General features: G+C 48.3%; 1 protein-coding gene across 1 annotated transcript in view; it reads left to right on the top strand.

Annotated features, from left to right (window-relative positions):
- The window catches only part of SGIP1 (SH3GL interacting endocytic adaptor 1), a 57,439-nt gene that overhangs the window by 8,791 nt on the left and 35,090 nt on the right, over positions 1 to 13,558 (top strand). Inside the window, exons 2-6 of the mRNA XM_059853580.1 lie at positions 6,888 to 6,951; positions 9,997 to 10,021; positions 11,498 to 11,575; positions 12,504 to 12,560; positions 13,002 to 13,056. Of these exons, the coding sequence (XP_059709563.1) occupies positions 6,888 to 6,951; positions 9,997 to 10,021; positions 11,498 to 11,575; positions 12,504 to 12,560; positions 13,002 to 13,056 (279 nt within the window). The remainder of the gene's footprint in view (positions 1 to 6,887; positions 6,952 to 9,996; positions 10,022 to 11,497; positions 11,576 to 12,503; positions 12,561 to 13,001; positions 13,057 to 13,558) is intronic.

Raw genomic sequence — 13,558 nt, 5'->3', positions numbered from 1 at the left:
CTTTGGTGTCATTTGTGTTTAGGGTTTTGGGGGTTTTTTTGGGGCTTTTTTTTTGTTTGTTTTTGGTGATGTACTGAGGAAAAAAATCGTAAAATTCTCCACCTACAGGAATTGAAAAGCTCAAGCTGGGATTAATTTGTGGCAAATTTCAGGAATTTTGGGATAATTGGAGCAGGAAGGATGAGATTTCCCAGCTTGCCCTTGTTCCAGGTGCACCAAGGATTTCAAGCAGCCCCACAAATAAATTAAATAAATACTGAACTAATATAGAATGTTGGCTTTATGGAACCCATTAAAGGTGTGCCCTGCCATTAGAGTTGATAGTAATCATTAATTAATAATAATCATGAAATCCTGGAGTGGTTTGGGTTGGAAACACCTTCCAGCTCATCCCATTCCAGCCAGGGCAGGGACAATTCCCAAAATCCCAGGTGATTCCCAGCCCTCTCCAGCCTGGCCTTGGACAATTAAACAGCCCCAAATTAATTAATGCATAATAATTAATAGAATTGCTATAACATGTGATATAAAATACTGTAAAATACAATATATAAAATACAAACCAGGTAATCTACACTACTATAAAATATAATACTATAAAATATAATACTATAAAATATAATACTATAAAATATAATACTATAAAATATAATACTATAAAATATAATACTATAAAATATAATACTATAAAATATAATACTATAAAATATAATACTATAAAATATAATACTATAAAATATAATACTATAAAATATAATACTATAAAATATAATACTATAAAATACAAACCAGGTAATCTATACTATTATAAAATACTATAAAATACAATGTATAAGATATCATATAGTATATATATATAAAATATAGAATAATATATAATAATAATAGATAAGTTACTTATGTGTGGGGTGAAGGGAAGGTCACTGGGAGCTCTGCCACCTCCCTTTATCCCCCAAACCCTGGAATTCCCTGAAAATCCCCCCCTGGGAGTGATTTTGGGGGCACATCTGGCACAGCTGTGTCCAGGCTGAGCTGCCTGGCAGTCCTTAAACCCAGGCTCAGGTTTAGGCTGGATTTTAGCACCCAGGAGGGTTTTTCCTCCTTTCAGCAGGGCCCACAAAGGAGGGAGACATCAGGACAGGAATATTGGGAATTATAGCTGGGGAAAAAAAATAATAGCTGGAAAATATTGAGTGGGAAATTAAATATTAACTGGGAAATGAATATTGAATAGAAAACAAATAATGAGTGGGAAAGAAATAATGAGTGGGAAAGAAATAATGAGTGGGAAAGAAATAATGAGTGGGAAATATTAACTGTGATGCAAATATTGAGTGAGAGATATTAACTGGGGAAAAAATTAGCTGGGAGAAAATATTAACTGGGAAAAAACATATTTACTGGGAAATAGTGAGTGGGAAACAAATATTGAGTGGGAAATAACTGGGAAAGAGAATATTGAGTAGGAAATAAATGAGTGGGAAATATTAACTGGGAAACAAATATTAACTGTCATGCAAATATTGAGTGAGAAATATTAACTGGGGGAAAAAATTAGCTGGGAGAAAAATATTAACTGGGAAAAAATATGGAGTGGGAAATAATAACTGGGAAACAATAATTTCTGAGTGGGGGAAAATATATTAACTGGGAAAAATACATTAACTAAGAAATATTGACTGGGAAAGAAATAATGAGTGGGAAATATTAACTGGGAAACAAATATTAACTGTGATGCAAATATTGAGTGAGAGATTAGCTGGGAGAAAAATAATAACTGGGAAATAATAACTGGGAAACAATAACTACTGACTGGGAAAAAAATATATTAACTGGGAAAAAGATATTATCTGGGAAATATTGAGTGGGAAACCAATATTGAGTGGGAACTGTTAACAGGGAAACAATAACAGTGAAATGAATCCCTGGCCCTCAGTCCAGAATCAGGGCTGGGAGGTTCCTGCTCCCCCAGCAGGTCTGGGGGATTTGCCTCCTGCTGCTGCTGAATTCCCAGGGATTGGGTTTAGGGAGAGCTTTTCTCCCAGTCCTGAGCTCTGCTCTGGGCTCAGGCCTGGCCCTTTATTCCCTTTTTAACTGGAATACCAGTGATTCCCGTGGTCTGGGGGCAATTCCCACACCCTGGGGATGTTCTGCAGCTGGGATCTTGTCCCTGGGTGGTTTGGGCTGAGCTCTGCCTGCAGAGGGATCGAGCCCAGCTCAGGATTTTCTGTCTGGCTGTATTTAATGCCAGGGAGGTTTGGGCTGGGTTTTGGGGAAGATTTCCTCATGGGAAGGGTTTTCCAGCCCTGGCACAGCACTGAGTGCCCATCCTGGGGGGGTTTAAATCCCTGTGGATGTGGCACTTGGGGACAGGGCACAGGGGTGGCCTTGGCAGTGCTGGGGACACTCAGGTTTGACCTTGGAGGGCTTTTCCAGCCTAAAAATGCCATGATCCCAAAGCAGCCCCTGCTCCCCCAGGGGGCCTGGAGCAGGTCCCACCCCAGGGCTCTGGAGTTCCCTGCCCTGGGAGCTCTGACTCCAGTTCTGGAACATTTGGGCAGGTCTGGGAAGGTCCTGGGAGCCCAAATCCCAGGGGCTGCAGTGGGAGAGGAGCTGGGGATTTGGGGTGTGCCAAGGACCAAAAGTGCCCAATTTTGTACCAAAATCTCCCTGTGGTGTCCAGGCTGCTGCTGTGGGGGCTCTTTGGGGTGAGCTGCAGAGCCCCAGAGCTGGGATGTGGCTTTAGGGCAGGCTGGGCTGTAAGGCACACAGGACTCAGGATTTTCAGGCAGAAAAATCTCATTCTTTATTCCTAAAACTTCTACAGTTTTTGAAGCCTTTGTGTTTGCCTGGAACTGGCTGTGATTTTTGTGCTGCTTGTCCTTTTGGTTACAAGGTGCTCGTGTGTGCATGTGCAAGACTTTTTTTAAATAGATGTTTGCATTACGGGCTACAGCAATTGTTTATTATTATTATTATTATTTGTTATGACAGGTGTAACTTATTTTTCTTGGCAAGGATAGGTTGTTGTGTAAACTCATTCTTTAGATTCTTTCTCATGGGAATTAACCAACTGCACTGAGCAGGCCTCAGCTACAATTTTATATTTTTCTATCACAATATTTTTATTTGTATGTAGCATTAACCTGCCTTAGAATTGAATTTACTGGGTGGCTTTTCCCTCTGGGAATACCTGAGGATTTCAGGAGTTTGTTTTGCTGTGCTGAGCACGGGCAAGGTTGTTCTCTCCTTGGATTCCCAGATTTCTGGGCTCTCCCAAGGAATTTGGGAGGAATTTGAGTGTGCTGGGCAAAGCAAAGGAAAACTCACACAATAAATTAAATTTTAAGACAGGGTGATGTTACCTACAAATAATTACATTATTCATAGGCACAATTTACTTACATTTATTGAGATATATACTTATTTTATTTATATATATCTATAAATAAATATTTATATCTATTTATAATATATTTTTATATCTTTATCTATTTATTATTTATTTACATTACATTGAATGCCTGCAAAATATTATAAAAGGCCTTATAAAATTATGAACATATAAAAGTTAATTCCCATAAGAAAGAATCTAAAGAATGAGAGTCAGTTTACATAACAACCTAATCTTGCCAAGAAAAATAAGTTACACCTGTCATAACAAAAGATCCAGCCCATAAGAATCCACAAAAATGATGTGAACATCTACAAAAAAAGCCTTGCACATTCACACACAAGCACCTTCTAACCAACAGGATAAATAGCAAAAAATAAAAATTACCAGCCAATTCAAGTCACACACAAAATCTTTAAAAACAATATAGATGTCATCTTTATGAATAAAAATCAGCTTTTCCTGCATGGAAAAATGATTTGAGGCTTCTCAAATCCAGCTCTGAAAAACCCCCACACCCAAAACGAGGAGAAATCCATCCTAAAGGTGATTATTTCATTTTCCTCCTCTTCCTCCTTCTTTCCCTGTTCCTGAGTCTGCCATAGATAAATTTTATCTCCGTGCACAGATGCAGTAGAATTCATTTCAAGCAATTCTTTCCTACTTTAATCATCACAAAGAGCATCCACTCTCTGCCTTTCCTCTTGGAGAAGAGTTTTCCCTATGAGCTCCATGCTCCCAAGTGAATAATTTTCCCTCCAGGGACCTCCCTCAATATTTAAAACTTAAATTTAAATTTAAAAAATCAATATCTGGGGGTCCAGAGGCAACCTGGGGCTGGAGGGTGAAGGGCTGGCTTTGGGGCAGTGGGGTTGGTTTGCTCCTAGAACTCAGCTTTTGGTGCAGAAAATGATGGTGGTCCTTTTAAAGAATGCAGCAGAGAAAATGTCAGAGTTTTAAATAGCAAATTTGATTGTTTCCCAGGTGGAATTCTTATGGACAGCAGGAAAAAAGGGGTGTAGAGGTGGATGATGCTGGGCTTGGAGAGGTTTCTGTGGCTGAGGTGAGATCAGCCAGCAGCAGGGCTGGCTCAGCCTGGGTCTGCCCTGGCAGCCCTGGGACCTCCAGCCCAGAGAATTCCCTGTGGAATTCCTGTGCCTCAGGGCTGGGAGCTTCAGGGATGAGGTCTGATCACTCTTTGTAAGGCTGAGTCTTGCCAGGACAGGTCTTGGGGAGCTTCAGCCCTGAAAGCACCTGGCAGGGGACAGGAGGAGCAGATCCCAACCCCAGCTCAGCCCCTGCTCCTCCAGATGGGGAATTTTCCTGCTCCAGGGACAGGAGGAGCAGATCCCAACCCCAGCTCAGCCCCTGCTCCTCTGGATAGGGAATTTTCCTGTGCCAGGGACAGGAGGAGCAGATCCCAACCTCAGCTCAGCCCCTGCTCCTCTGGATAGGGAATTTTCCTGTGCCAGGGACAGGAGGAGCAGATCCCAACCCCAGCTCAGCCCCTGCTCCTCTGGATAGGGAATTTTCCTGTTCCAGGGAAAGAAGGAGCAGATCCCAACCTCAGCTCAGCTCCTGCTCCTCTGGATGGGGAATTTTCCTGTTCCAGGGAAAGAAGGAGCAGATCCCAACCTCAGCTCAGCTCCTGCTCCTCTGGATGGGGAATTTTCCTGTGTCAGGGACAGGAGGATCAGATCCCAACCCCAGCTCAGCCCCTGCTCCTCCACATCGGGAATTTTCCTGCTCCAGGGACTCAGGAGCTGCTGGGAAATGCCACCCTGGGATTGTCCCCTGAGCTGTGTCACTCACTGGGGTGGGCAGGGGGGTTTTGGGGTTTGCTCTCAGCCCCCCTCTCCAAAGGCAGAGCTCCTTTTCCTTCCCCTTTCCCAAATGTCCCTGTTTTCCCCTCTCCTGGAGGCAGCAGCCCTCCAAGCAGATGGAGATCTTACACAACCCAGCTGCTGAGCACGTTCCTGCCACTTTTGGGGTTCTGCTCCAGGGGACACCAAAGAGCAGCTCAGCCCTGGGGCTCTCAGCCCCCCTGGCTCTGCTTGGGGTTAGGGGAGCAGGATTCTCCAGGGGGAGACAAATGGGAATATTCCTCTGTTAAAGGACTCACCTGAGCCTTGGTGGGGATGGGGAAAGGATGGATTTGGGAAAGCAAGGCCAGGAACAGGGCAGGATGAGCCTGTGGGGCTCAGCTGGTTTTATGGGAATCATGGATCCCACAGGCTGGAAAACCTGGGATGGGGTAAGATGTCCCTGCCCGTGGGGAGCAGGGTGAGCTCTAAAATCCCCTGCAGCCCAAACCATCCTGGAATTCTGCAAAAAGAGGGAAAAGCTTGGAGGAACCTGCTGTGCTTCTGCTCTCCAAGGGCTGTGGTGAGGCTGCTGCTCCTGGGGCTCTGGAATTCCAGGATTTCCCAGCTGGCTCTGGAATCCTTGGTGCCAGGCATTGAGCAGATAAAAACCAGGGCTGAGCACAACCAAACTCGGGTTTAAGCTGGGTTTTAGCACTCAGGAAGGCTTTTCCTCCTTTCAGCAGTGCCCACAAACAGCATGGGAAAGGAGGGAATCATGAGGACAGAAATATTGGGAATAATAGTTGGGAAATATTGAGTGGAAAACAAATATTAACTGGGAAATATTAACTGTGAAAACAATATTGACTGGGAAACAAATATTGAGTGAGAAATACTAACTGGGAAATACTGAGTGGGAAACAAAAACAGGGAAATACTAACTGGGAAATACATATTAGTTGGGAAATAATAACTGTAAAACAAATATTGAGTGGGAAATATTAGCTAGGAAATCTTGACTGTGAAACAATTAACTGTGAAAAAATATTACATGTGAAGAAGAATATTAACTGGGAAATAAATATTAACTGGGAAGTTGTAACTGTGAAACAAATATGAACTGAAAAATATTAACTGGGAAAAAATAACTGTGAAATTAATATTAAGTGGGGGAAAAAACCTTGAAATATTGAGTGGGAAATAATAACTGTGAAAAAATATGGAGTGGGAAATAATAACTGTGAAATATGGAGTGGGTAATAACTGTGAAACAGATATTGAGTGGGAAATAATAACTGTCATAAATATTAACTGGGAAATAACTGTGAGATAACTATTGAGTGTGGAATATTAACTGTGAGATAACTATTGAGTGTGGAATATTAACTGTGAGATAACTATTGAGTGTGGAATATTAACTGTGAGATAACTATTGAGTGTGGAATATTAAGTGGGCAATAACTCAGTCCCACGCAGTGGGAGGGAGTTAATTAGTGTTAAATGAACAAATAAATGGCAGAAAGGAATGTCCCCACAACCCCCTGGCAGCCCCTCAGTTCTGAGACTCCCTGATCCCCTGGCTGGTCCCTTTTCTCCCCTCATTTATGGGCTGCAGCCAGGGGGGTCTGAGGAGCCCTGAGGATTTCCTGGGGTGCATGGATCATTCCTTTTCCCTGTTCCTCCCCCAGGACTGAAGAAGCGCACCAGGAAGGCCTTTGGCATACGCAGGAAAGAGAAGGACACTGACTCCACGTGAGTTACCGGGGCTCGGGAGGCTTTCGTGGGCTTGCAGCAGGAATTTGGGCCATCCAGGGCCCTTGTTGGCACCCTTGGATGCAGTTTTATCAGCAGACACATTCCAGCTGTTCCCTGCACGTGCAGCAAATCTGGGATTTCCTGGGAGCTCTCAGTGTGTGGGGGGAAAAGGAGGACTCAGAGTTGGAGCAGATTCCTCTCTGCCCTTTAGAGCTGGTTAGAGGTGCAGATTAGATTTACACAGATGTTTGTGCAGGGCTTGATGGCTGGGGAAGGTGCAGCACAGGGATTTTGCTTCCCAGAAAACATCTGGATTCTTCCCACAGCTGGTGGGGGATGCTGTGTGTGGGGGATGAGCCTGGGCTGGAGCCCCAGGAGAGGCTGAGGGAGCTGGGAAGGGGCTCAGCCTGGAGCAAAGGAGGCTCAGGGGGCCCTTGTGGCTCTGCACAGCTCCTGCCAGGAGGGGACAGCTGATGGAGAGTCAGGGAACAGGGACAGGAGGAGAGGGAATGACCTCAGGCTGGGCCAGGGGAGCTCAGGGGGGAGATTTGTTAATATTCCTTCCTGGAAAGGCTGCCCAGCCCTGGCACAGCTGCCCAGGAGTCCCCATTCCTGCAGGGATTTAAAATCCCTGTGAATGTGGCACTGGGGACATGAGGTGGCCTTGACAGTGCTGGGAATGGTTGGGTTTGATGATCTCAGAGGGGTTTTCCAAACCCAACAATTCCATGATTCTCAGCCACCCCTGCTGTGGCTTTGGGGTGAATGTGCCCAAGTGTTGTGGCCAAGGAGTCTCTGCCAGCAGGTCCTGGGGACAGCAGGGGACAGGCAGCAGGGAGTGCCTGGGGACAGCAGGGGACAGGCAGCAGGGAGTCCTCTCCTGCAGCTCTGCTTGGGTGTTTTGTGTGCGTCCGAGGTTTTTCCTTTTATTCCACTTGGATTTGTTCCCCTGAGCTGTTTTATGTTCTGCTGGGAGCTGCTTGGAGGTTTCCCATGCCGAGGGACACAGGTCTGGCCAGGTGGCCCTGGTGGCACTGGCACCTCTGCTGGGCTTTTCCTGCTGCAAAGAACAGGGAAACACGGAGCACATCCCCAAAGGGAGGTGCCATCCTGCTGTCCCCATCCACCCACCGAGCTGTGGGACAGCCGGGAGCTCCGGCTGGGAGTGAGTTCTTCCATCCTTTATCCTGACGGGTGGGATTGAGGCTCCTTTGCATCTCCTCCCCTTGGAAAACGGCTGGAGCCGGGGCTGGGCGCTGCCTTGTCCAGCGCTGGGATTCGCTCAGCTCCATCCCGATCCCGGCGCTCCCTCCATTCCCATCCCAGTCCCGCGGCTCCCTCCATCCCGTCCCGATCCCGCTGTTCCCGGCGGGCTGGGGAGCTGCGGCAGGCCCGGGAGGGATCCCCGGCTGCTGCGGAGGTCGCGGAGAGGCCTGCCCGGAGGACGCTGCAATTAGCAGCAGCAGTGATTAGCACGGCGGGGTCACGGCGCGGGCACGGCCCCAGGGGCTTTGGGCGCTCTCCAAATCCCCGCCGGCAGCGGGGATGGAACCGGGAGAGAAGGGAGGGATGGAACCGGGAGAGAAGGGCAGGGATGGAACCGGGAGAGAAGGGCAGGGATGGAACCGGGAGAGAAGGGCAGGGATGGAACCGGGAGAGAAGGGCAGGGATGGAACCGGGAGAGAAGGGAGAGAAGGGCAGGGATGGAACCGGGAGAGAAGGGAGAGAAGGGCAGGGATGGAACCGGGAGAGAAGGGAGAGAAGGGCAGGGATGGAACCGGGAGAGAAGGGCGAGAAGGGCAGGGATGGAACCGGGAGAGAAGGGCAGGGATGGAACCGGGAGAGAAGGGCAGGGATGGAACCGGGAGAGAAGGGCAGGGATGGAACCGGGAGAGAAGGGCAGGGATGGAACCGGGAGAGAAGGGCAGGGATGGAACCGGGAGAGAAGGGCAGGGATGGAACCGGGAGAGAAGGGAGAGAAGGGCAGGGATGGAGAAGGAGTGAAGGGAAGGGATGGGACCGGGAGAGGGGGGAGAGAAGAGGCGCAGGGATGGAGCGGGAGAGGAGAGGCAGGATAAAGGGGATGGAGCGGGAAGAGGCAGGGATGGTGGCATCTGCCACACCCTGCGGCCACCCCTGGCCACCACCCCCCCAGGACACCGCGCTGGGGTCCCTGGAGCTGCTGATGGGACTGGAATGGTTCTGCTGGAGCTGCTGGGAGGGTGTTCCCAGCAATTCCAGCCGGGATTGGAGCAGGAGGTGACACCCCCTGTGCTGGGGATCACGCAGTGCGGGTGGGAACCATAACAGCAGAAGGGGTTTTTGCCACTTCCAAAGGATTTCAGGGACTCTTGTGCAAAGAGATGGAGCTTAAATAGGAGAGATGGGACACAGCTTGGGTTGATTGGCGAGCTTTCCGGGCTGGCGTTATTCCCTGGGAAAGAAGGAGCTCCCAGCAGGGTTCCCTGGTGCCCGAGCCAGGTGGGAGCCGGTGGCACTTCCCTGGCGGTGCGGGGAACCCGGGATGTGCGGGAGGCGGAGGAGCCCGTCTGCATCCCGTGGACATTTGCATTCCCTAAATCCCGGCATGCCCTGCAGAGCTGCCGTGACCCAGCCCCGATCCCAAATCCCATCGGCAGCCGGGGATCAGGGTGCCTGGGGAGCCTCAGCAGAGCAGTGACTGTCCTTCTGCAGAATGAAAGCCTGGAGATCCCTCCAGTGGGATTCCTGTCCTCTGCAAGGGATGGACATGGGGCAGGGATGTGGCTGTGGGATGGTGCAGGGGACTGTCCAGCTGGGACAGTGCCAGCTCCAGCACTTTATTTCCTGATAAATCTAAAATTGATCAGCTGATAACATGAGGGAAAAAAGTCTGTGACCTTGCATGGGTTCCACAAGGAGCAGGTAACTCAGGTGTGCTGATAATGTCATAACTCCAGGTTTTGCTGCCACGAACTCATTTTAAAATTTAAAAATTAATTCCCGCGAGTTAATTGGGTGTGGTCTGGGCACTAACACAGCTCCTTTTTCTGTTCTTTCCAGAGGGTCACCAGACAGGGATGGCATTGTGAGTATTGCCCAGTGTCACCTCCCCTTCCACCACCATCAGCATTTGTGAGCAGCTTTCTGTTTAATATAGAAAATAAATGTGAAAAAAGGCAAATTCCAGGTTTCCTATAAAAACACCAACAGAGGGAGGCCTGAGGAGCACAGGGGCAGAGGGAGCAGGTGTCCTGCTAAAGCCCCGCTCCTCATCCTCATTTCCACTCCTGCTAATTGGCTTGGGCCAGATTTACTGCCTGAGGAGTTCATTGCCAGAGCAGCTGTCTCCAACCTCTATTTTTATTTTCTATATTAACCTGAAAACAAGGACATGCTTGTGGTTTGTTGGTTTGGTTTTCTTTCTTTTAATTATTGCTGCTTTTATTCCTGGTGTTAGACTGAAATGTCCCTGCTAGAGCTGGGCAGGAGATGGGCCCTGTCTCCTTTGGTGTTTGATATAAAAATTATTCTGGGTTCAGACTGGACTTTATTTCTTCAGCAAATCCAGATTTTAGAATTTCACCTCAAAATAAAGATGAGTTCCTTGTGAGGCTCAGCAGGGAGGGCAGTGCTGGGGTATCTTTAAAAAGATAAAAATTTGAGGGGGGCCAAGCTGCTCCTTGCAAGAAATCATTTTAGTTTTCCCCCCAATCTGTCCCAAAATCCTTGGCTTTGGGCACTCTCTGTGTTTTTAAGCTGCTTGTTAGGAAATAGAGATGAAAGTAAAGGTAGTGCCTTCAGCAGGGCTCTATTCAGCAGAGATAAATTAATAAAGAGTAGGTTTAGGTGGGATAAATTAAATTAACAAATAGCAGGTTTAGGTGGGATAAATTAAATTAACAAATAGCAGGTTTAGGTGGGATAAATTAACAAAGAGCAGGTTTAGGTTGGACATGAGGAGGAATTTGTCCACAAAAGGGTGTTCAGGGAGGTTTGGAGTCCCCATCCCTGGAGGTGTCCACACCTGCACGTGGCACTTGGTGACAAGGTGGGGATGGGCACAGCTTGGCCTGGATGATCCTGGAGGGTTTTTCCAACCTGAATTCTGTGAATATTCAGGGAACACCCCTAGGCTGTTCCCTCTTCCAGCAGAAATCCTATGGGCAGCTTTTCCTCGCCAGGTGTGGCCAAAGGGACCTCAGGTGTCCTCTCCAAGGATGCAGAAATGCAATTTTTGGGGAACAAAACGAAGCTCCTGGAGGTGTTTGAGGCAGAGGGATTGGTGATGGAGACATTTAATATAATTTTTCATCCTCCAGACCCTTTTCCACGTAATTTTTGCAGCCACTGGAGTGGCCAGGAGGCAAATCCTGACTGCTGAATAGAGCCCACAGGAAAATCCACCTTCAGTCCTGGTGGAGCCACAGCTGAGCCTTTCTTTCCTGGCAAATCCGTGTTCCCTGGTTCCTAAAACTCAGTTTTGTGCACTCAAAAAGAAAACCCAAAAAACCAGGCAAGGACAGATGTTTTAACCCTTTTTCTGCCACCCCCACCCTTGCAGCAGCCCAGCCCTCATCCCAATGATCCAACTTCCAATAGCAAACCCGAGGGCACGCGGGAAGGAGGAAATAAAAACGGGGTAAGGAAAACTGAGCTGGCCACAGCTCCCACAGGGCTGTGGAAAACAGGGAGCCACCCTTGGCTTGGAATCCAGAGTGCAGGAAAATCCCTTTAGGGTCAGCCAGGCCCATGGAAATAGGGTTCAATACAAATGGATGGGAGAAAAGCAGGAATCCCCTGGAACAGCACCCAGAATTCCCACGGGACAGAACCCAGGGAAGGTTTTCCCCCCTCAGCTGAGCTTCCAAGGGAGCTGCTCCACCCAGAGGTGTGGAGGTGAGGGGCTGCACCCAGCCCTGGACCAGGGAGTGCATCCTGCCAGCCCCTTGGAGGGAGCTGGGATGGGAATGGTCCTTCTGGAAGCTCAAGGGAGCTGGGTTGTCCCACTTAGGTGCCTGGAATGGTGGTGGCCATGGGACTTTGGATGGGTTTGGGTGCCCAGAGCCAGCCAGGAAAGGGTTCCAGAGGTGAGGGATGCCTGGAGCCTCTTCCAAACTCAAATTTGGGAATTCCCTCGATGCCAAGCAGCAGTTCCAGTGTGTGTTGGTGTTTCATGGCATGGACTCATCCCACTGCTCCATCACAACACCTGGCATGTGGGATAAGGGGATCTGAATCCTTCTTGGGATTCCCCTTTCTTGGGGAAGGGGTTTTATCTCCCAGGAAATGTTTCCTGAGAATTTTCCCTGCTTGACTGGTGTTGGGAGCTCCCTAAGGGCTGGAAGATCCCAGCACAGGGAGAAAGAGCCCTTTCCTCACTTTTCCCTAAGGAATGTTGGATGTCCACCTAAGGAATATTCAAACTCCCCCTCCTTCCATCTCTCTGGGATGGGAGAACCCCCGAGATGGGGAATGATGTTGGGTTTCTGGGATAACAGCAGCAGCTGCTATGGGATGTGCTGTGTTCCTGCTTCCTCCATTTGAATTGTGGGAATTTCCCTTTCCAGAAGAAAACCAACGGAGCCCCAAATGGATTTTATGCAGAGATCGACTGGGACAGATATGTAAGTGTCCCCTGGAGCTTCCCTGCCCCCAGCTGCATCCCATGGGAACCCCAGGCTCTTCCCACACTCATTTTGGGCTCTTTGGGTGAAATCAGCTCTGTCCAGACCCCAATTCCATACCTGCAGGTCAGCCAGAATTCCCAGGAATGAGGTGGCTCGGGAGAGCTCTGTCCTGGCCCATGGGATGTTGCAGTTTATCCAGAAAAACTTTAAATTCTAAACAAGGATTAAAACTTCTCCTTCAGAAAAAAAATTGTGGAATTTGAGGTGCCCTTTTCTCTGTGGGGCCCCGGGGGGGGGTTGGGTTGTGCAGGACATCCTTTCCCACAGGAGGGAAGAGCTGCTCCAGCTTTCCAGGATTTCACATTCCTCATTTTCCTGTTTTGGTTTTTTTTTTTTTTTTTTTTTTTTTTTTTGTTTTTTGTTTTGTTCCCTATCCAGAACTCCCCTGAGCTGGATGAGGAGGGATACAGCATCCGACCTGAGGAACCAGGATATATCCTTTGGTTTTGGCTTTGCCTCTTGGGTTACAGCCTGTAACAGGAGCTGGGGCTCGCAGGCAGGCCTCTGGCTCTTTTTATTTCACTGCTATTATTTATTATTCATTATAATTATTTATTTCCACCTTTTGATTTTCATTTGGAGCTGCCTCTCCACAGATAAAGCTGAATCACCTGAGGCATTTGAATTGTCTTTGATTCACTGCTGTGAGATGAGGAGTGCGGGAACATCCCATGGGATGCTCCATGGAGACCAAAATGTCCGTGATTATCCCCAAGAAAAGGAGGATCAGGGAGGAGCTTCTGGCTCTTGACAAGGAGGGTGGAGCCAGCTGGGGTCAGGCTCTGCTCCCAGGGAACAGGGACAGGAGGGGGGGAGCGGCCTTGAATTCCAGGTGAAGTTTAAGTTGGATATTGAGAACATTTCTCCATGGAAAAGGCTGGTCAGGCATTGGCACAGCTGCTCAGGGCAGTTGTGGAGTCCCCATCCCTGGAGGG

The sequence above is a fragment of the Haemorhous mexicanus genome, chromosome 9 (genome assembly GCF_027477595.1).
Source record: "Haemorhous mexicanus isolate bHaeMex1 chromosome 9, bHaeMex1.pri, whole genome shotgun sequence".
Lineage (NCBI taxonomy): Eukaryota > Metazoa > Chordata > Aves > Passeriformes > Fringillidae > Haemorhous > Haemorhous mexicanus.
The sequence above is the reverse complement of the archived record's forward strand: the minus strand, read 5'-3'. Positions and strand labels throughout refer to the sequence as shown.